General features: G+C 40.1%; 2 protein-coding genes across 2 annotated transcripts; both read left to right on the forward strand.

Annotated features, from left to right (window-relative positions):
* Window positions 1–1,882: 1,882 nt before the first annotated feature.
* Window positions 1,883–5,749, forward strand: LOC131343476 (uncharacterized). The gene is made up of 15 exons (XM_058375195.1): window positions 1,883–2,150; window positions 2,763–2,800; window positions 2,900–2,965; window positions 3,079–3,168; window positions 3,261–3,332; window positions 3,421–3,471; window positions 3,548–3,628; window positions 3,822–3,938; window positions 4,040–4,089; window positions 4,180–4,249; window positions 4,334–4,420; window positions 4,510–4,608; window positions 4,722–4,802; window positions 4,896–4,994; window positions 5,110–5,749. The coding sequence occupies exons 1-15, from the start codon at window positions 1,997–1,999 to the stop codon at window positions 5,248–5,250; spliced, it is 1,296 nt and encodes a 431-aa protein (XP_058231178.1). The 5' UTR covers window positions 1,883–1,996; the 3' UTR covers window positions 5,251–5,749.
* Window positions 5,750–16,252: 10,503 nt separating this feature from the next.
* On the forward strand, window positions 16,253–20,001 carry LOC131343055 (uncharacterized). Its single transcript, XM_058374431.1, has 15 exons — window positions 16,253–16,544; window positions 17,129–17,166; window positions 17,266–17,331; window positions 17,445–17,534; window positions 17,627–17,698; window positions 17,787–17,837; window positions 17,914–17,994; window positions 18,083–18,199; window positions 18,301–18,350; window positions 18,442–18,511; window positions 18,596–18,682; window positions 18,765–18,863; window positions 18,977–19,057; window positions 19,151–19,249; window positions 19,367–20,001. Exons 1-15 carry the CDS (start codon window positions 16,391–16,393, stop codon window positions 19,505–19,507), a joined length of 1,296 nt encoding a protein of 431 aa, XP_058230414.1. The 5' UTR covers window positions 16,253–16,390; the 3' UTR covers window positions 19,508–20,001.
* Window positions 20,002–20,374: the final 373 nt, after the last annotated feature.

Raw genomic sequence — 20,374 nt, forward strand, 5'->3', positions numbered from 1 at the left:
AAAAACATCCTTAAAAACTATCCCTTATTGCACAACGTTGTAAAGTGACAAAAAATCATTAAACCATGACAAAAAGCTTCTCTATGCCTTCATACATGCTCATATATTTTGAATTTACAGATAATGTAATTTTAAAGAAGATTGCCAAAGTAAATAATATTACCTTTCCTCAGACCATGTGCTCCTGTGACCATGTGGCAGAAAAGGAAGTCCCGCCTTCACATGATGCTGGATAGTGACTCCCACATATTGGATTGTTCTTTGATACTTTTTGACTATTCTAATTGACTGAAAAAATTTAATGTCACATCCAGTGGATTTAGGGCTTTAGAAAACTTTCCTTTGCCTGAGGGCTATGCTGTGCAGTAATGCTTACTATTTCATGTATCCTACATCATTTGAAACAAGCCAGTGGAACGGTGCATTTTCATATTGTCCAAATGGCATGACCAGCTTTCCAAGATACCGCTGACATGTCGGTGTGGGGATCCCCTCATTCACAAGGAGCTTCTCTGAGTGGACCAGGGCAGTCGACTGGTTCAGCAACTCCAGTGGAGGCGTAGGGAAGACCATCCTGCTTTCCCTGTAGTGACAAGCCTCTTTGGTTGCCATCAGTATGGCCTGCTGGTGATTTTCAGGGGCATCTGGGTTTGGGGCCACCATCCTCAGTTGTAGCCTACTGAAATACACTTTTAAAACAACAACAAAAACAAGAACAACAACAACAGCAGCAGCAGCCTGATAATAATGAACTTTGATGCTGACTGTTTTCTTATTTAATTGTGTCCAGAAACTAAAACAAAGCAGGGCCAAGACCAAACAGTTTAAGCAAAGATATAAAGACTACGATGAGGAAGAAGCCCTCTTTAAGAACAATGTCTGTTTAATGAAAAACTAATTAGAAATGAAGTAATTAATATTCATTATGTACAGCATGGTGGTGCCTAAAGAAACACGGCTTAGCAGGCAGTCGAATGGTAAAGTGGTAAATGTAACAAGCAAACAAATAAATAAAGTAGTGTGCAAGGTCTCACCTGTTTGTTTTCAATAATAATAATAATAATAATAATAATAATAATAATAAAATAAATAAATTAAATAATAATAATAATAATAATAATAATAATAATAATAATAATAATAATAATAATAACAATAAGCTGATAAAGCAAACCTTTTTTTTTTAGCATTTTCAAGCAAACATGACAAGATTGTTAACTGAAAATCTTAGGGTTTGCAGAAACGACAGAAACACGTAAAGCAAATCTTTAAAGTGAAAATCAGTAAAATGTAATTCCACCAAACTGAACCAAATATCACATCTCGACCAATGACAGCGTGTAACTGTCTACAGTCAGAGAAGACTTTACCCCACCGTAGAATCTGAGTCACTCCTGGTGACTTACTAATGTGACACTATGGCTGATGTTCATTGTGTTTGTAGCACATCATCAACTCATTATTCCATTTTTTTAATGAAATGTTGTGGAAGATATAAATGTGTCAAAAGCAATTATGTTAATGGATGGACCCTACGAAAAGGAGGTAATCTGTAAGAAGGACAAAGCGAGTTACAGCATGAGTTTATAAAGGTCGACTACAAATTGTATATAAAACCTGCACTGGATTATAAACGATTTCCGCCCATTCCAATATGGCGGACGCATTGACGTGTCGGGGTACATATCAATATCCGGTACTGCGCACTCTACTGTTTAAAAATATGGAATTTACATGTTATTATTATTATTATTTTATTAACATTATTTTACCACTTGCGCCTCGTCCAAAAAAATTGTTATTAATTATTATTTTATTTAATACCTAAATAAATATAGAAACATATGTCGCCATGTTGTTGATTTTTAAAAACCCTTGACGTATACAGGAGGCGTTTAGAACGCATTTGAAAGTAAACCCGGCGACGAAACAACAACAACTTGGACTGCTTGTGGACTCTCGTTACATCAGATCGACATTTATTTCTTCGAAGACGATGAACTTTGGCAAGTTTCTTCCCAGCGCGAGCAGTTTCCGGAGTGTGGCCTGCGTCGGCGGTCTGCTCGCGCTCACCTCGGCGGGATACTGGGCTTATCGCAGGCTGAAGAGGAGAAGCGGTCTGCCCGCTGCCGATCATCAACCTGCTCCAGGTAAGAAGAGAAGAGCTCACTTAGCACTTAGCTTGTGTCTTTATAATCAGCTTACAGTTTACAAAGACACACAGAGATGGTGTGTGTGTGTGTGTATGAAATGAAAGACTTTAATATACAGCGGATAAACAGGATAAACCCCGGTGTGTAGTTTAGCTAACAGAGCTAGCTATAAAGCGCTTAGCTGAGCTAACGTTAGCCCGCGATGCTACATGGCTCTTAAGAAGAGGATTTAAGGCCTAAAAGTGTTGATGTGAGGAATAAAACACTTGGAGTTGTGCTTTTAGATGAAATGAATGAAGGACAGGGTGATGTCCAGAAGCCCGACATGAAGCGGAGTTACTGTTAGCTTTCCTCTTATTCCTCTCAAACCACAGCGATTTATTCACTATTGTCAGTGTTCAGTAAAAACCTTTCATCAATTATCTGTAACACTTTAAAGTTACATTTAATGTTGCAGAAACATGAGAGATCTTGTTGTCACACTGTTACAGCAGCTGTGAACACACACACACACACACACACACACACACACACACACACACACACACACACCCTCTGCAGGGACATGAATAAATAGTGATTTGGTTAAATGTGTAAAATTGATTACAGGAGCTGTTGCTGATGTGGAGGAAGTGGAGGACGTCCAGGTATGTGTCAGTAATAAAGCACTACAGTTAAAACACTTCATACTACAATGAACATTGTATTAGCTGTTCATTTCTAACAGAGTGTGTGTGTTTATGAAGGTCACTGAGCCAATCTGCCAGCTCCCGTCCACTGAACTCCACCCTCAGACGTCAGCTGTCGTCCTGGTAATTTTATATTTCAGCCTTTTTTCAGCCTAGTTTTTACTCTAATGAAATTGTTCCATGTGTTTGTATGAAACTGCTTTGATGAGAGTCACACTGTAATCTTTGTGCTGTAGTTTTCACGCCACAGCCGTGCTGGTGAGCTGCACAGCGCCCGGCGTAACATCTGGTTCCTCACCTCCCACATCTACGGCTCCCAGATTCAGGTATTTTATTAAAGTCAGCGCAGCTGTAGAGACACAAATGTACGCTCTTGTTTGCATGTTGTATTCACTTGGTGCTGTGTTTCTGTCTCTAGTCGGTGGAAGTTGAGAGATATTTCATCCGGCCGTGGTGGTTTACCGTCGGCGAGACCTCCTGTGTTCCTTTGGTAATAGCAGTCTTCGTTTCTTTTATAAAGCATTTATTATGAATTGATGAGCGTTTGAGTGACATGCAGTTGTCGTGGTTGTTTTTAGCAGGGATCCTCGAACTCCACCACATGTGAGGACTCTTTCACCACCGTACAGGTAAGAGCTGAATTGTTGCAGCAATACAAAGCTTTGGTAAGTACAGAGACTGAGTTTGTCCTTTTTTCCTCATAAGCGAGTCTCTGGGAGCGCGAAAGAGCCGGCGTCCTGCCGTGGCGTGGAGACTGTCACCAATGTGCCGCTGGAGGACGGCGAGGTAAATTCATTACACTGTCCACTACATTGTCCAGTTCACTTCTGGGATTTGTTCATGTACATTGTCCAGTTCACTTCTGGGATTTGTTCATGTACATTGTCCAGTTCACTTCTGGGATTTGTTCATGTACATTGTCCAGTTCACTTCTGGGATTTGTTCATGTGCACTGTCAATGTTTGTGTTTTATTCACAGCAAACCTGCTCTCACCTGCCTGTGGGTGTGGAGGATCTGGTCGACACGTCCCATCTGGAGGAAGAGGAAAGTTCCTTCACTCCTCATGCTGACTTGGACGTTGAGTCAGATTTTGAGGTAATCCATTGTCACAGACTCGATTTGTATCTACATCAGTGGGATTCTGGATAACTGTACTGTGTGCTGTTTAATGATCTCATGCTGTTTTCTGTCTGCAGGAAAGTAACAATGATCTTTCTCCTGAGGAGAGCGAGGTGCCCTTCATCAGGTAGGGTCGTCTTCACCTATTGACATGTTATCTCATGTCAATGTAACAATAATCGGCTCATCAGCTCGTTTTGTTTTGGTTTTTTTTTAGCTCGCATCTCTGGCTCGAAGGCGTTACAGACGTTGCTCTGAAGCTGCCTGCCATTCGCCAGGCGTTCTCTGTGAGTCAACCTTTCTTTACTCGTCTAGTTTCTCTGAAGATGTGTTGTTCCTACACATAACTGTGTGTTATCTCTCGTGTTCAGAGAATGTTGGACTGCATGCTCGTGCAGAACCTCCTGTTCATATCAGGGAAGAAGATGCTCATGCGTCTGGCAGCAGCCAACAAAAAGGTGAGTGCTGATTTCACCTGGTTCTGTCTCGTACGCACCAAAGCGTTAGTCGAGGTGACAAAGCAGTGACGAGTCTCTTTTCCGGACAGGACGTAAACGGTGTTAAGCTGGCCTACGAGTCTGTGATCCGTTTCCTGAGACAGCCGTCCAACTGGGTATCGATCGAGGCGGAGTTACTCCAGGCTCAGGTAAGCTGGGAAATAACCGTTTACAATTACACCTCACTAAATGTAAAGGACTAGAGATTCAGTCTTTAAGGTGTAAATGGAACTGCTTTTTCTAACGTTTCTCTCCTGTGCAGCTGCACCATTTCAGCTTCTTTGATTTGTTCTTCGAGCTCGTCTTGTTCAGATGCTTTTTACACAGCTCGCCACCTCCAGCTGTAAGACTCTCATAAACACTATATAACTGGCAGCTAAACTTGGGAGAAGGTTCTATCGCGTGACATCACGTTTCTTGTTTTTCTTCTTTAAAGTCGGATGGAGGATTATTGCAGCGTCTGTTTTTAGCCATCAGCCAGTGGGACGTGGACATCAGGGAGCCTGAGGCAGAGCGGCTCTTTTTAAGGCTTTCTGTAAGTGAGGAACTTTTTCTAATGCCATGATACACATTATAAAGTATCTGCTTTAATTTCTCTGATCAATCTCATCAGTATCCTGCTGGAAATGTGTGTGTGTGTGTTTGTACAGAATATGCTGACAGTGCTCCTTGAGGACCTTTTCTTTCAGCCTCTGGAGCTTTACAGAGATCCAGCAGCTTTAGACTCTGCAGTGCTGAGGATCGTGAAGCAGCGTGTACAGGAGATAATGAAGACCATAGAGAGAGTCTGAGTAACATTCATACCCCTCTAACACACACATACACACACCTCTCTATCCCATTTGTCTTAAAGAGTGATCAGGACACACATCTATTATTTGCTATTGGATCCTCATCAGTAGATTAAACTCTGTATTTTTTTTCCATTGGTAACATAGAACTGTTTTTATTCTCCATTTTGTTTAATCATAGATTACTATTAACTGATTCATAACCAACCAAAGTTTAATAAACTAATAAATGTCCTGGTCACACTTTAAACACTGTTCTTTCTCTTTCCATGTTACTCGAGCTCTCTGTAGGTAAGTAAATACTTATTTCAGTGTTTGTTGTTATTATGAACTGAATAATAACCTCTTTCAATTTTCTTCCTTCCTGAGCAGCTGTAGAGACATCGCTGGAGTTCACCTTTACATTTACCTTTTATTATACTTTTCATTTTTATTAGATATTTAACTTTTGTTATACATTCATGTTCTACTAGATATTTAATCCTATCTATATTTTTAAGCTTTTATTAGGTATTTAAGGTTTATTAGATTTTTAAGCTTTTATTAGGTATTTAAGTTTTATTAGATCTTTAAGCTTTTATTAGGTATTTAAGATTTATTAGATCTTTAAGCTTTTTTTTAGGTATTTAAGTTTTATTAGATCTTTAAGCTTTTATTAGGTATTTAAGGTTTATTAGATTTTTAAGCTTTTATTAGGTATTTAAGTTTTATTAGATCTTTAAGCTTTTATTAGGTATTTAAGTTTTATTAGATTTTTAAGCTTTTATTAGGTATTTAAGGTTTATTAGATTTTTAAGCTTTCATTAGGTATTTAAGGTTTTAGATTTTTAAGCTTTTATTAGGTATTTAAGGTTTATTAGATTTTTAAGCTTTTATTAGGTATTTAAGTTTTATTAGATATTTATGAAGTTTATGTTTAATGTTGTATCATTGTATTTTATAATTTTATGTAGATTTTAATAAAAATTTATTGCCTCACATTTGAGATTTCATGGTGATCATTCCCTCTTTTCAAATTCTTCTGTTCTATGTTGTTAAATATCTAATGTTCATCATGGCATAGAGGAGGACTGGGTGTGTTTTTATCTGATTAAATTAAATGTAAAAGATCCTCCTATAAAAGGTTTACACCATGGTTTCTTTTTAAACTCAGACTAATTCCCAGGTAAATGACAAGTTGCTATATGGCCACAACATGTAGCAGAGAGTACTTTTATTTCTATTTTACAATTTGTAGATTCATGTGTAAAGTATTCCATACATAAATAATATTACTTGACTCTTATAATCTGCATTTATAATCTAATTCTGCATTTGTGTTTTATATCAACATAACTGATTCATACAGAGGAGAGGCTCAGTGGCTTAGTGTTTAGCACATTTATCTCTGGGGTTGGTGATTCAGTTCCTGCCTCTGTCCTGTGTGTGTGTGTGTGTGTGTGTGTGTGTGTGTGTTTTCCTCTTGGTATTCTGATTACCTCTCAGTCCAATGATGTACGGTAGGTTGATTGGCATCTCTAAATTATCCAATGTGTGTGTGTGTGTGTGAGAGACTGTTCCCTGTGTTGGGTTGGCACCCTGTTTAGAGTGTCCCCTGGTCCCCTTGGATAGGATCAGGTTCCCACTGACCCTGTGTAAGAAACAGTTCAGAAAATGGATGGAAGGAAGATTCATACAAAGTAAAAAGTTTTATATACACCAATGAGCCATAACATTATGAGCAGTGAGAGGTGAAGTGAATAACACTGATGATCTCCTCATCATGGCACCTGTTAGTGGGTGGGATATATTAGGCAGCAAGTGAACATTTTCTCCTCAATGTCTGACAAGGGCCAAATTGTGATGGCTAGATCAGAGCATCTCCAAAACTGCAGCTCTTGTGGGGTGTTCCTGGTCTGCAGTGGTCAGTATCTATCAAAAGTGGTCCAAGGAAGGAACAGTGGTGAACCGGCGACAGGGTCATGGGTGACTAAAGCTTACTGATGTACAGACGAGCTACTGTTGCTCAAATTGCTAAAGAAGTTAATGCTGGTTCTGATAGAAAGGTGTCAGTATACACAGCGCATCACAGTTTGTTGTGTATGGGGCTGCATAGCTGCAGACCAGTCAGGGTGCCTTGGATCCTGCCGTCCATGTGGATGTTACTTTGACATGTACTACCTACCTAAGCATTGGTGCAGACCATATACACCCTTTCATGAAAACAGTATTCCCTGTATTCATGAGACGGATTGTCCATGATGGAGAACAGTTTGCTCAGTGATCCTCACTGTTCCTCACTGACTCAAACGCATTTAGTTTTTGTCCAGTGATAGATCCAGTCTTGTGAATTAGCTTTTAATCCTGCTACTGTAGCATCCCTGGTGATGCTGCTGCCCCCCGCCCCCCAGCCATCCACCACCACCACCAAACCACAACACAGTTAATGGCACTTTATCAACATATAGTGAAGACTGTTTTATTTTAGTTCAATTTGATTTTTTAAACAGTTCATAGTAAAATGAGCAATGTAAAAAGCAATATAATTAATTAACCAGATAGATAGATAGATAGATAGATAGATAGATAGATAGATAGATAGATAGATAGATAGATAGATAGATAGATAGATAGATAGATAGATAGATAGACTGGCTGAGGGCCGCATGCCGTTGTTTGTTTACTTGTGTAATCACATTCAACCAGAAAAACATACTTAGCTGAAAAGCTAGCTGTTCCTGCTCTCAGAGGCACAACAAAAATTCAGTAGAAAAGGTAAAAGTGAGTGGCTAGCCTCTGGCTACCATTTACTGGGGCTACAAAGGTGACTGACCACCTCACACTGCTGTTTATTTACCTGTGTAATGAGAGTCAGGCTGCAAAACCCACACAGCTGAGGGAGAACAGGCTAGCTCATATTACCTTTAGAGGCACTACAAGAAGATTTAAAAATTGGCAAACAATGCTTGAGATAGATAGATAGATAGATAGATAGATAGATAGATAGATAGATAGATAGATAGATAGATAGATAGATAGATAGATAGATAGAAGGGGGGGGAGGTATTCCATAACATTTCTCATCAGGGCAGAATGAGTTTACGATTACGTTTCATCAATCTTTCTGCTAATAGAATGATAAATGCAATGATATTAGATTTTTTGTTTGACAAGTCTAGGTTATCATTTTTAACACCAAAGATACTGTATGTAAGATTGGCTCTGGATTGAGTGATCTTCCTATGATGTCTGACAGTGATTTAAAGATTAAATTCCAGTTGTTATAAATGACAGGGCATTTCCTAAACGTGTGTGCTAGTGTATCAGGTCCCAGGTGTGTAACAGGTCCCAACATCTGTAACAAACAATACAGCATGAGTCAGGTGACAGTGGTCTGTTTTCTTCCCTCGCTTCGGCCAGACTGAAGATGAGGGCTAGCTACAGACTTATCATCTGTCTCAACTGGGTGGTGCCATCTTGTGGTGGCAGTCTGTATTGCAGCCCAAATATGTACAGTATATTAGAGCCAAATACACTATACCAGGCTTTTATTCATTTACATGGACATTGAACGTGACCACACGTTATTGTGTGTCACACTACTGATGCTGCAGCTTGTCTCCAGCGATCACAGGATGAATGTGGAAACATCATAGAAAGCTTCAGTTTGGAAAGATGACGTCTGTGTAATATCTTCAACTGCAAAAGTCCATGTCTAGTACACACTGAGGAAGAATAAACTCATTCTTGTGGACTAACTTGTTTCAATATCTTAAAATAGTTTAAAAAAACGAAGGATTTGTTAATGGAGTTGAGCCAGAGGTAGATATGCCTGTAAAATTAATCCTGCCCAAAAGGAGGGGGAGCTGTGTAATTTTCTATACAAGCCCAATCAGTCAGATCTTTCAGGAGCCCAAAGGAGAGAGGACTTATATACAATATACACTATCATTCCCTCACATTACAATGTCATGGCCACACATTGAGCAACATCCTCACAATCTGGTGGGCAGACAGACCCCAGTTTATGTGACTAGACAGCTGACTGTGAAGAGGAACTGAGCGGCACCAGGGCAGCACAGGAAACTGACTTTTACCACTGCTACTCTGATGACACTCAACTTATCTTCTCCTTCCCTCCCTCAGATACCATGGCTTCTGCTTGGATCTCAGCATGTCTGGAAGACATACCTTAATGGGTGTCAGCTCATCAGCCGAAACTCAATCCCAGCAAAAGTAAACTGCTGTTCATGTCCAGGTAAGGATCTTGCGATCTTCCTTGAAACTCCCTGGTGACCACTGCTCACTACCTTGGGGTAACCATAGATAATAAACTGTCATTTTCCTCACACATTGCTAATTTGACATGTTTGTGACATTTGTTTTCTTTACAGTATCAGAAAGATTCTGCCATTTTTATCCACATAGGCTGCTCAGGTGCTTGTTCAGTCTCTTGTCATTTCGAGGCTGGACTACTGCAACTCGCTGCTGGCAGATCTACCTCTGAGTTCAATTCAACCTCTGCAAATGATCCAAAATGCAGCTATGTGATTTGTTTTCAACCTCTAAGTTCTCACACTCCACCACACTGCTGCGCTCATTGCAGTGGTTTCCAGTAGATTCACACATCACATTTAAAACACTCATGCTTGCTTACAAAGCCAAAAATGGACCAGCAGCCTCTTACCTCAAAGCTCTTCTCACTCCCTGCACTGCACCACACTCCCTCAGATCCTACAGCATTATTGTATATCACAGTTACATCAATAATAAAATATATTATTATTATTATATACTTCATGTTATATTTTCATTAAACAATAATTACACTTCTAACCAGTCCAGAGGGGTTGTGTGGAAGTGCAATAGTTTTGCCATGGGAATCGTCAATTGTCTACAAAACACAGCAATGCCTGCTGGACGGTGATTTATCATTATTAATATTTATGAAAGGTCCTATCTCATATACCTGAATGGATATGAATGGGATTCATTGGTCATGTACTTTAACACGCTCAAGAAATTTGCTTCCTGTATAAGAACTACTAACATAAATATCCACAATGTATCTATAGTTTACAGGCAATAAAGTTATTAAGATATGTAATTCTTTTGCTCTGAAATGCTACAACAAATCTAATATTCAGAGTTTGTGGTATTTTGCACTGTGATATTTGTTGGTTATTTTCTAATATTTGTATAAGTCAGTGAAGTGTAATGCCTTTACTCAGGAGTGCTTCATTAAACCCAATACTATAGTTTGATATATTTTGTACTGTGATATTTATCAACATTATGTAACACTCTATCTGCATGGAATCCTTAAAATAAAGTTTGTTTCATCAAAAGTATATTTGTGTAAGAATGCTCTGTCTTCCTAATTTCCATTTGTTTACATTTATCATATATTTGTATGACTTATGTCTGAAAGTTACATCAAAATCTTTGAGGACGATGAAAGCTTGTTTAATATTTCTGCTGCTTTAACATTCTCTGATATCATTGTTGTGCTATGGTCATGTCCTTACAGAGTAATCTGACGGTTATTAAAATCCACCTAAATGTACAAGAACTGGAGGTGAATTTTTGTGAAAGGCCAGTGTTCATGATAAATGTTTGCTCTTTTACTTGGCCCAGCAGAGGGTCAAGTATCAGGCCTCACCTACAGTTTATAAATATCTGTGTCTACTAAAGAAATGAAGAAATATACAGGGGTTGGACAATGAAACTGAAACACTGGAGGTTTCATGGCTAAATTTGACCAGCCTGGTGGCCAATCTTCATTGATTGCACATTCCACCAGTAAGAGCAGAGTGTGAAGGTTTAATTAGCAGAGTAATAGCACAGTTTTGCTTAAAATATTGCAATGCACACAACATTATGGGTGACATATCAGAGTTCAAAAGAGGACAAATTGTTGGTGCACGTCTCGCTGGCGCATCTATGACTAAAACAGCAAGTCTTTGTGATGTATCAAGAGCCACGGTATCCAGGGTAATGTCAGCATACCACCAAGAAGGACGAACCACATCCAACAGGAGTAACTGTGGACGCAAGAGGAAGCTGTCTGAAAGGGATGTCCAACTTTTTGATTGTATCCAAAAAACATAAAACCACAGCTGCCCGACTCACTGCAGAATTAAATGTGCACCTCAACTCTCCTGTTTCCACCAAAACTGACCGTTGGGAGCTCCACAGGGTCAATGTACATGGCCGGGCTGCTATAGCCAAACCTTTAATTATAACCTGCTATAATGCCAAACGTCGGTTTCAATGGTGCCAGCAGCAAAAATCTTGGGCTGTGGACAATGTGAAACATGTATTGTTCTCTGATGAGTCCACCTTCACTGTCTTTCCCACATCCGGGAGAGTTACGGTGTGGAGAAGCCCCAAAGAAGCGTACCACCCAGACTGTTGCATGCCCAGAGTGAAGCATGGGGGTGGATCAGTGATGGTTTGGACTGCAATATCATGGCATTCCCTAGGCCCAATACTTGTGCTAGATGGGCGCGTCACTGCCAACTACTACCGAACCATTCTGGGGGACCATGTGCACCCAATGGTTCAAACATTGTATCCTGAAGGCGGTACCGTGTATCAGGATGATAATGTACCAATACACACAGCAAGACTGGTGACAGAGTGGTTTGATGAACATGAAAGTGAAGTTGAACATCTCCCATGGCCTGCACAGTCACCAGATCTAAATATTATTGAGCCACTTTGGGGTGTTTTGGAGGAGCGAGTCAGGAAACGTTTTCCTCCACCAGCATCACGTAGTGACCTGGCCACTATTCTGCAAGAAGAATGGCTCAAAATCCCTCTGGCCACTGTGCAGGACTTGTATCTGTCATTCCCAAGATGAATTGATGCTGAATTGGCCACAAAAGGAGGCCCTACACCATACTAATGAATTATTGTGGTCTAAAACCAGGCGTTTCAGTTTCATTTTCCAACCCCTGTACTTCATAGAGGAATATACTATTGATTTTATTAATTAAAGTAGATTTATTGGGGAAAAAACATAAAATGGGTAACACTTGGTGTTGGCTTTGCGGATGCAGCGTGTGGTGTAAATGTCCGTGATAGAGGTGAGAGAGACTCCGATGATCTTTTCAGCTGTCCTCACTATCCGCTGAAGGGTCTTGTGATCCGAGACGGTGCAGTTCCCAAACCAGGCAGTGATGCAGCTGCTCAGGACGCTCTCGATGGTCCCTCTATAGAACACAGTCAGGATGGGGGGACTTGGCTTTACACCAGGCTGTTAGTTGTTGCACCTCCTCTCTATACGCTGACTCGTCGTTCTTGCTGATGAGACCCACCATGGTTGTGTGCCAGCAAAGCGAACAGCAGTGGACTGAGCACACAGCCGTGAGGAGCTCCAGTGCTCAGTGTGGTGGTGCTGGAGGTGCTGTTCCCGATCCGGACTGACTGAGCTTTACCAGTCAGGAAGTCCAGGATCCAGGTACAGAGGGTGGTGTACAGGCCCAGCTGGCTCAGCATCTCAATCAGGTGCTGAGGGATGATTATCTTGAATGCTAAACTGAAGTCTATGAACAGCATTCGTACGTATGAGTTGATGTGCCTCATGACGAGCCTCTCGAAGCATTTCATCACGATTGGTGTGAGGGCGGCGGGACGATAGTCATTGAGGCAGGAAACTGTAGACTTGTACTAGTGTTTTTATAGTTGAAACAAAAGTAAACAACAAAATAAACAAATAAATCAAACAACTATATTTATATATTATATATATATATATATATATATATATATATATATATATATATATAAATTACAATAAAAAAATTATTATTATATTATTATAATTATTATTATTAAAAAAATAATTGTTCATGTCTGGTGGGTCCTGGATGCACTCCAGGTGTTGCTGCTGACTTGCCCACAGTTTCATACAGTGTATTGTGTTCACTTTGGATACTACAATGTTAGTACTGAACTTTTTTGTATGCGGTCTTTTATTTACCTGTTGTTTTGAAGAGGCTCACTCCAACCCAGCGGGCCCTTTCAGCTCCTCGACGGCCAGGTGTATGAGCCAGAACGTTATCTGGCCCCGAGGCTGACCCTCTGCATGTGGTGTTTGAGCTGCTCCCTGGAAACGCTCTTGGGGATGGCTGCATCAAACCGGTAGATCCAGTGAAAGATGTCCAGACACACAACCATCCCGTTGTCACATTTAATATTTTGGGGACAGATTAATTGGCCAGCCGAAACATTTCCATAAGTCTCTGTGGACTCCTCACAGGTCAGCACGAATGAAAATATTTGGGAGTGCTCATTGCTGATGCTGGTGAACCATTCAGCTGAGCCTTGACCCTCCCCAGACAGCGTCTTCACCTAAAACATACAAGTTACCATTTGATAACCTGTTCGATTCTACAATGTGTTTTTTTTTTTATCATTTTAAAACAGTGTGAAATTTTGTTAAATTTGAAACTCACAGTACTGCATTATGTTTGCCATTAGATACAGTACAGCCATATCTTTCGACTTACACCCATTTTCAACACAGTGCCAAAAATGGAGAGGATCTGGCTCCGCTAATCCTGAACGTTGTTTGCCTCTGCCAGCAGGAAGGCATGGAGCAGGAGATGAGCTGAGGGCAGCTCTCTTGGAGCAGGTGGAGACTGAAACCTGTCCCCCAATGTTGGAGACGATCCCACTAGTTTCCACTAGACTCATGAGGTGCTTGGTGTACAGGTCCTTGTGTTGACGATACTCCTCAAAGTCATTCTCCTGTATTTGCTGCCACACTTTTACTATATTGTTCAATTCGGTCCGGTCACGCAAAGTCGCACAACGCACAACAAATTCTTGCACAGATCATTGATGTCCTTGTAGGTTTGAACAAACAGTGGACTTGGACTTCTTGGACCTGACAGTGGGCTCCAACTCCTCTGGCCGGTCAGTGTGCTCTGACTGCTAGGGTTGGCCCTTTCCTGTGGCTCTTGGGTCTTGAGCAAATCTAACAAATTTACAGAAAAAGGAATTTTATTAACTACAATAATACAGTATAATAATAATAAAAATAACAATATAAATAAACAATATAATAAACCCAATCATATTATAAATAGAGCTTGATTTCTGTTTACTCTCGCTTTATCTCACTTTCTTTCCACAGCCTGACTTGCAGCTTCCAGTTCAGCATCATCACCTGGCCATGATGAAGGATCACACTTGGTGGTACTTGCCTGCTGCTGAGGAACAATAATTGTATTTTAACTATCGAGATTTTATGATTTCCCAGCTTTTAATAAACAATCCTAAAACACATCTGACTTGTTTGAGCATTTTTTATTGTTCTGTGCTATTCTTCTATTTCTGTTTGTAACACTTAGTTAATGTCATTTTAAATAAGATAACCAAAGTAAATAATATTACCTTTCCTCAGACCATGTGCTCCTGTGACCATGCGGCAGAAAAGGAAGTCCCGCCTTCACATGATGCTGGATAGTGACTCCCACATATTGGATTGTTCTTTGATACTTTTTGACTATTCTAGTTGATTGAAAAAATTTAAAGTCACATCCAGTGGATTTAGGGCTTTTGAAAACTTTCCTTTGCCTGAGGGCTATGCTGTGCAGTAATGCTTACTATTTCATGTATCCTACATCATTTGAAACAAGCCAGTGGAACGGTGCATTTTCATATTGTCCAAATGGCACGACCAGCTTTCCAAGATACTGCTGACGTGTCAGTGTGGGGATCCCCTCATTCACAAGGAGCTTCTCTGAGTGGACCAGGACAGTCGACTGGTTCAGCAACTCCAGTGGAGGCGTAAGGAAGACCATACTGCTTTCCCTGTAGTGACAAGCCTCTTTGGTTGCCATCAGTATGGCCTGCTGGTGATTTTCAGGGGCATCTGGGTTCAAGACACAGATTGGGGCCACCATCCTCAGCTGTAGCCTACTGAAATACACTTTTAAAACAACAACAAAAACAAGAACAACAACAACAGCAGCAGCAGCCTGATAATAATGAACTTTGATGCTGACTGTTCACTTATTTAATTGTGTCCAGACACTAAAAAAAGCAGAGCCAAGACCAAACAGTTTAAGCAAAGATATAAAGACTACGATGAGGAAGAAGCCATCTTAAATAACAATATCTGTTTAATAAAAAACTAAGTAGAAATGAAGTAATTAATATTCATTATGTACAGCATGGTGGTGCCTAAAGAAACACGGCTTAGCAGGCAGTCGAATGGTAAAGTGGTAAATGTAACAAGCAAACAAATAAATAAAGTAGTGTGCAAGGTCTCACCTGTTTGTTTTCAATAAAAATAATAATAATAATAATAATAATAATAATAATAAGCTGATAAAGCAAGCAAAATGGCTTTTTCAAGCCAACATAAGATTGTTAACTGAAAATTTTAGGGTTTGCAGAAACGACAGAAACACGTAAAGCAAATCTTTAAAATGATGATCAGTAAAATGTAATTCCACCAAACTGAACCAAATATCACATCTCGACCAATGACAGCGTGTAACTGTCTACAGTCAGAGAAGACTTTACCCCACCGTAGAATCTGAGTCACTCCTGGTGACTTACTAATGTGACACTATGGCTGATGTTCATTGTGTTTGTAGCACATCATCAACTCATTATTCCATTTTTTTAATGAAATGTTGTGGAAGATATAAATGTGTCAAAAGCAATTATGTTAATGGATGGACCCTACGAAAAGGAGGTAATCTGTAAGAAGGACAAAGCGAGTTACAGCATGAGTTTATAAAGGTCGACTACAAATTGTATATAAAACCTGCACTGGATTATAAACGATTTCCGCCCATTCCAATATGGCGGACGCATTGACGTGTCGGGGTACATATCAATATCCGGTTTAAAAATCCTCTACTGTTTAAAAATATGGATTTTACATGTTATTATTATTATTATTTTATTAACATTATTTTACCACTTGCGCCTCGTCCAAAAAAAAATTATTATTTTATTTAATACCTAAATAAATATAGAAACATATGTCGCCATGTTGTTGATTTTTAAAAACCCTTGACGTATACAGGAGGCATTTAGAACGCATTTGAAAGTAAACCCGGCGACGAAACAACAACAACTTGGACTGCTTGTGGACTCTCGTTACATCAGATCGACATTTATTTCTTCGAAGACGATGAACTTTGGCAAGTTTCTTCCCAGCGCGAGCAGTTTCCGGAGTGTGGCCTGCGTCGGCGGTCTGCTCGCGCTCACCTCGGCGGGATACTGGGCTTATCGCAGGCTGAAGAGGAGAAGCGGTCTGCCCGCTGCCGATCATCAACCTGCTCCAGGTAAGAAGAGAAGAGCTCACTTAGCACTTAGCTTGTGTCTTTATAATCAGCTTACAGTTTACAAAGACACACAGAGATGGTGTGTGTGTGTGTATGAAATGAAAGACTTTAATATTCAGCGGATAAACAGGATAAACCCCGGTGTGTAGTTTAGCTAACAGAGCTAGCTATAAAGCGCTTAGCTGAGCTAACGTTAGCCCGCGATGCTACATTAAGAAGAGGATTTAAGGTCTAAAAGTGTTGATGTGAGGAATAAAACACTTGGAGTTGTGCTTTTAGATGAAATGAATGAAGGACAGGGTGATGTCCAGAAGCCCGACATGAAGCGGAGTTACTGTTAGCTTTCCTCTTATTCCTCTCAAACCACAGCGATTTATTCACTATTGTCAGTGTTCAGTAAAAACCTTTCATCAATTATCTGTAACACTTTAAAGTTACATTTAATGTTGCAGAAACATGAGAGATCTTGTTGTCACACTGTTACAGCAGCTGTGAACACACACACACACACACACACACACACACACCCTCTGCAGGGACATGAATAAATAGTGATTTGGTTAAATGTGTAAAATTGATTACAGGAGCTGTTGCTGATGTGGAGGAAGTGGAGGACGTCCAGGTATGTGTCAGTAATAAAGCACTACAGTTAAAACACTTCATACTACAATGAACATTGTATTAGCTGTTCATTTCTAACAGAGTGTGTGTGTTTATGAAGGTCACTGAGCCAATCTGCCAGCTCCCGTCCACTGAACTCCACCCTCAGACGTCAGCTGTCGTCCTGGTAATTTTATATTTCAGCCTTTTTTCAGCCTAGTTTTTACTCTAATGAAATTGTTCCATGTGTTTGTATGAAACTGCTTTGATGAGAGTCACACTGTAATCTTTGTGCTGTAGTTTTCACGCCACAGCCGTGCTGGTGAGCTGCACAGCGCCCGGCGTAACATCTGGTTCCTCACCTCCCACATCTACGGCTCCCAGATTCAGGTATTTTATTAAAGTCAACGCAGCAGCAGAAACACAAATGTACGCTCTTGTTTGCATGTTGTATTCACTTGGTGCTGTGTTTCTGTCTCTAGTCGGTGGAAGTTGAGAGATATTTCATCCAGCCGTGGTGGTTTACCGTCGGCGAGACCTCCTGTGTTCCTTTGGTAATAGCAGTCTTCGTTTCTTTTATAAAGCATTTATTATGAATAGATGAGCGTTTGAGTGACATGCAGTTGTCGTGGTTGTTTTTAGCAGGGATCCTCGAACTCCACCACATGTGAGGACTCTTTCACCACCGTACAGGTAAGAGCTGAATTGTTGCAGCACCACAAAGTTTTAGTAAGTACAGAGACTGAGTTTCTCCTTTTTTCCTCATAAGCGAGTCTCTCGGAGCGCGAAAGAGCCGGCGTCCTGCCGTGGCGTGGAGACTGTCACCTATGTGCCGCACGAGGATGGCGAAGTAAATTCATTACACTGTCCGCTACATTGTCCAGTTCACTTCTGGGATTTGTTCATGTGCACTGTCAATGTTTGTGTTTTATTCACAGCAAACCTGCTCTCACCTGCCTGTGGGTGTGGAGGATCTGGTCGACACGTCCCATCTGGAGGAAGAGGAAAGTTCCTTCACTCCTCATGCTGACTTGGACGTTGAGTCAGATTTTGAGGTAATCCATTGTCACAGACTCGATTTGTATCTACATCAGTGGGATTCTGGATAACTGTACTGTGTGCTGTTTAATGATCTCATGCTGTTTTCTGTCTGCAGGAAAGTAACAATGATCTTTCTCCTGAGGAGAGCGAGGTGCCCTTCATCAGGTAGGGTCGTCTTCACCTATTGACATGTTATCTCATGTCAATGTAACAAAAATCGGCTCATCAGCTCGTTTTGTTTTGGGGTTTTTTTTAGCTCGCATCTCTGGCTCGAAGGCGTTACAGACGTTGCTCTGAAGCTGCCTGCCATTCGCCAGGCGTTCTCTGTGAGTCAACCTTTCTTTACTCGTCTAGTTTCTCTGAAGATGTGTTGTTCCTACACATAACTGTGTGTTATCTCTCATGTTCAGAGAATGTTGGACTGCATGCTCGTGCAGAACCTCCTGTTCATATCAGGGAAGAAGATGCTCATGCGTCTGGCAGCAGCCAACAAAAAGGTGAGTGCTGATTTCACCCGGTTCTGTCTCGTACGCACCCAGCGTTAGTCGAGGTGACAAAGGTGTCTCCTTTTCCGGACAGGACGTAAACGGTGTTAAGCTGGCCTACGAGTTTGTGATCCGTTTCCTGAGACAGCCGTCCAACTGGGAATCGATCGAGGCGGAGTTACTCCAGGCTCAGGTAAGCTGGGAAATAACCGTTTACAATTACACCTCACTAAATGTAAAGGACTAGAGATTCAGTCTTTAAGGTGTAAATGGAATTGCTTTTTCTAACGTTTCTCTCCTGTGCAGCTGCACCATTTCAGCTTCTTTGATTTGTTCTTCGAGCTCGTCCTGTTCAGATGCTTTTTACACAGCTCGCCACCTCCAGCTGTAAGACTCTCATAAACACTATATAACTGGCAGCTAAACTTGGGAGAAGGTTCTATCGCGTAACATCATGTTTCTTGTTTTTCTTCTTTAAAGTCGGATGGAGGATTATTGCAGCGTCTGTTTATAGCCATCAGCCAGTGGGACGTGGACATCAGGGAGCCTGAGGCAGAGCGGCTCTTTTTAAGGCTTTCTGTAAATGAGGAACTTTTTCTAATGCCATGATACACATTATAAAGAATCTGCTTTAATTTCTCTGATCAATCTCATCAGTATCCTGCTGGAAATGTGTGTGTGTGTGTGTTTGTACAGAATATGCTGACAGTGCTCCTTGAGGACCTTTTCTATCAGCCTCTGGAGCTTTACAGAGATCCAGCAGCTTTAGACTCTGCAGTGCTGAGGATCGTGAAGCAGCGTGTACAGGAGATAATGAAGACCATAGAGAGAGTCTGAGTAACATTCACACCCCTCTAACACACACCTCTTTATCCCATTTGTCTTAAAGAGTGATCAGGACACACATCTATTATTTGCTATTGGATCCTCATCAGTAGATTAAACTCTGTAGTTTTTTTCCATTGGTAACGTAGAACTGTTTTTATTCTCCATTTTGTTTAATCATAGATTACTATTAACTGATTCATAACCAACCAAAGTTTAATAAACTAATAAATGTCCTGGTCACACTTTAAACACTGTTCTTTCTCTTTCCATGTTACTCGAGCTCTCTGTAGGTAAGTAAATACTTATTTCAGTGTTTGTTGTTATTATGAACTGATTAATAACCTCTTTCAATTTTCTTCCTTCCTGAGCAGCTGTAGAGACATCGCTGGAGTTCACCTTTACATTTACCTTTTATTATACTTTTCATTTTTATTAGATATTTAACTTTTATTATACATTCATGTTCTACTAGATATTTAATCCTATCTATATTTTTAAGCTTTTATTAGGTATTTAAGTTTTATTAGATTTTTAAGCTTTTATTAGGTATTTAAGTTTTATTAGATTTTTAAGCTTTTATTAGGTATTTAAGTTTTATTAGGTATTTAAGCTTTTTTAGGTATTTAAGTTTTATTAGATCTTTAAGCTTTTATTACGTATTTAAGTTTTATTAGATCTTTAAGCTTTTTTTAGGTATTTAAGTTTTATTAGATTTTTATGAAGTTTATGTTTAATGTTGTATCATTGTATTTTATCATTTTATGTAGATTTTAATAAAAATTTATTGCCTCACATTTGAGATTTCATGGTGATCATTCCCTCTTTTCAAATTCTTCTGTTCTATGTTGTTAAATATCTAATGTTCATCATGGCATA

The sequence above is a fragment of the Hemibagrus wyckioides genome, linkage group LG22 (assembly GCF_019097595.1).
Source record: "Hemibagrus wyckioides isolate EC202008001 linkage group LG22, SWU_Hwy_1.0, whole genome shotgun sequence".
In the NCBI taxonomy this organism is placed as follows: domain Eukaryota; kingdom Metazoa; phylum Chordata; class Actinopteri; order Siluriformes; family Bagridae; genus Hemibagrus; species Hemibagrus wyckioides.

Excerpts from the sequence above, each read along its gene's own strand:
- LOC131343476 (XM_058375195.1), top strand. The coding sequence starts at position 1,997 with ATGAACTTTGGCAAGTTTCTTCCCAGCGCGAGCAGTTTCCGGAGTGTG. Across the intron at positions 3,472-3,547 it reads ACTCTTTCACCACCGTACAG|CGAGTCTCTGGGAGCGCGAA; the intron begins GTAAGAGCTGAA and ends TTTCCTCATAAG. Across the intron at positions 4,250-4,333 it reads CCATTCGCCAGGCGTTCTCT|AGAATGTTGGACTGCATGCT; the intron begins GTGAGTCAACCT and ends TCTCGTGTTCAG.
- LOC131343055 (XM_058374431.1), top strand. The coding sequence starts at position 16,391 with ATGAACTTTGGCAAGTTTCTTCCCAGCGCGAGCAGTTTCCGGAGTGTG. Across the intron at positions 16,545-17,128 it reads CGATCATCAACCTGCTCCAG|GAGCTGTTGCTGATGTGGAG; the intron begins GTAAGAAGAGAA and ends AATTGATTACAG. Across the intron at positions 18,351-18,441 it reads AGCGAGGTGCCCTTCATCAG|CTCGCATCTCTGGCTCGAAG; the intron begins GTAGGGTCGTCT and ends GGTTTTTTTTAG.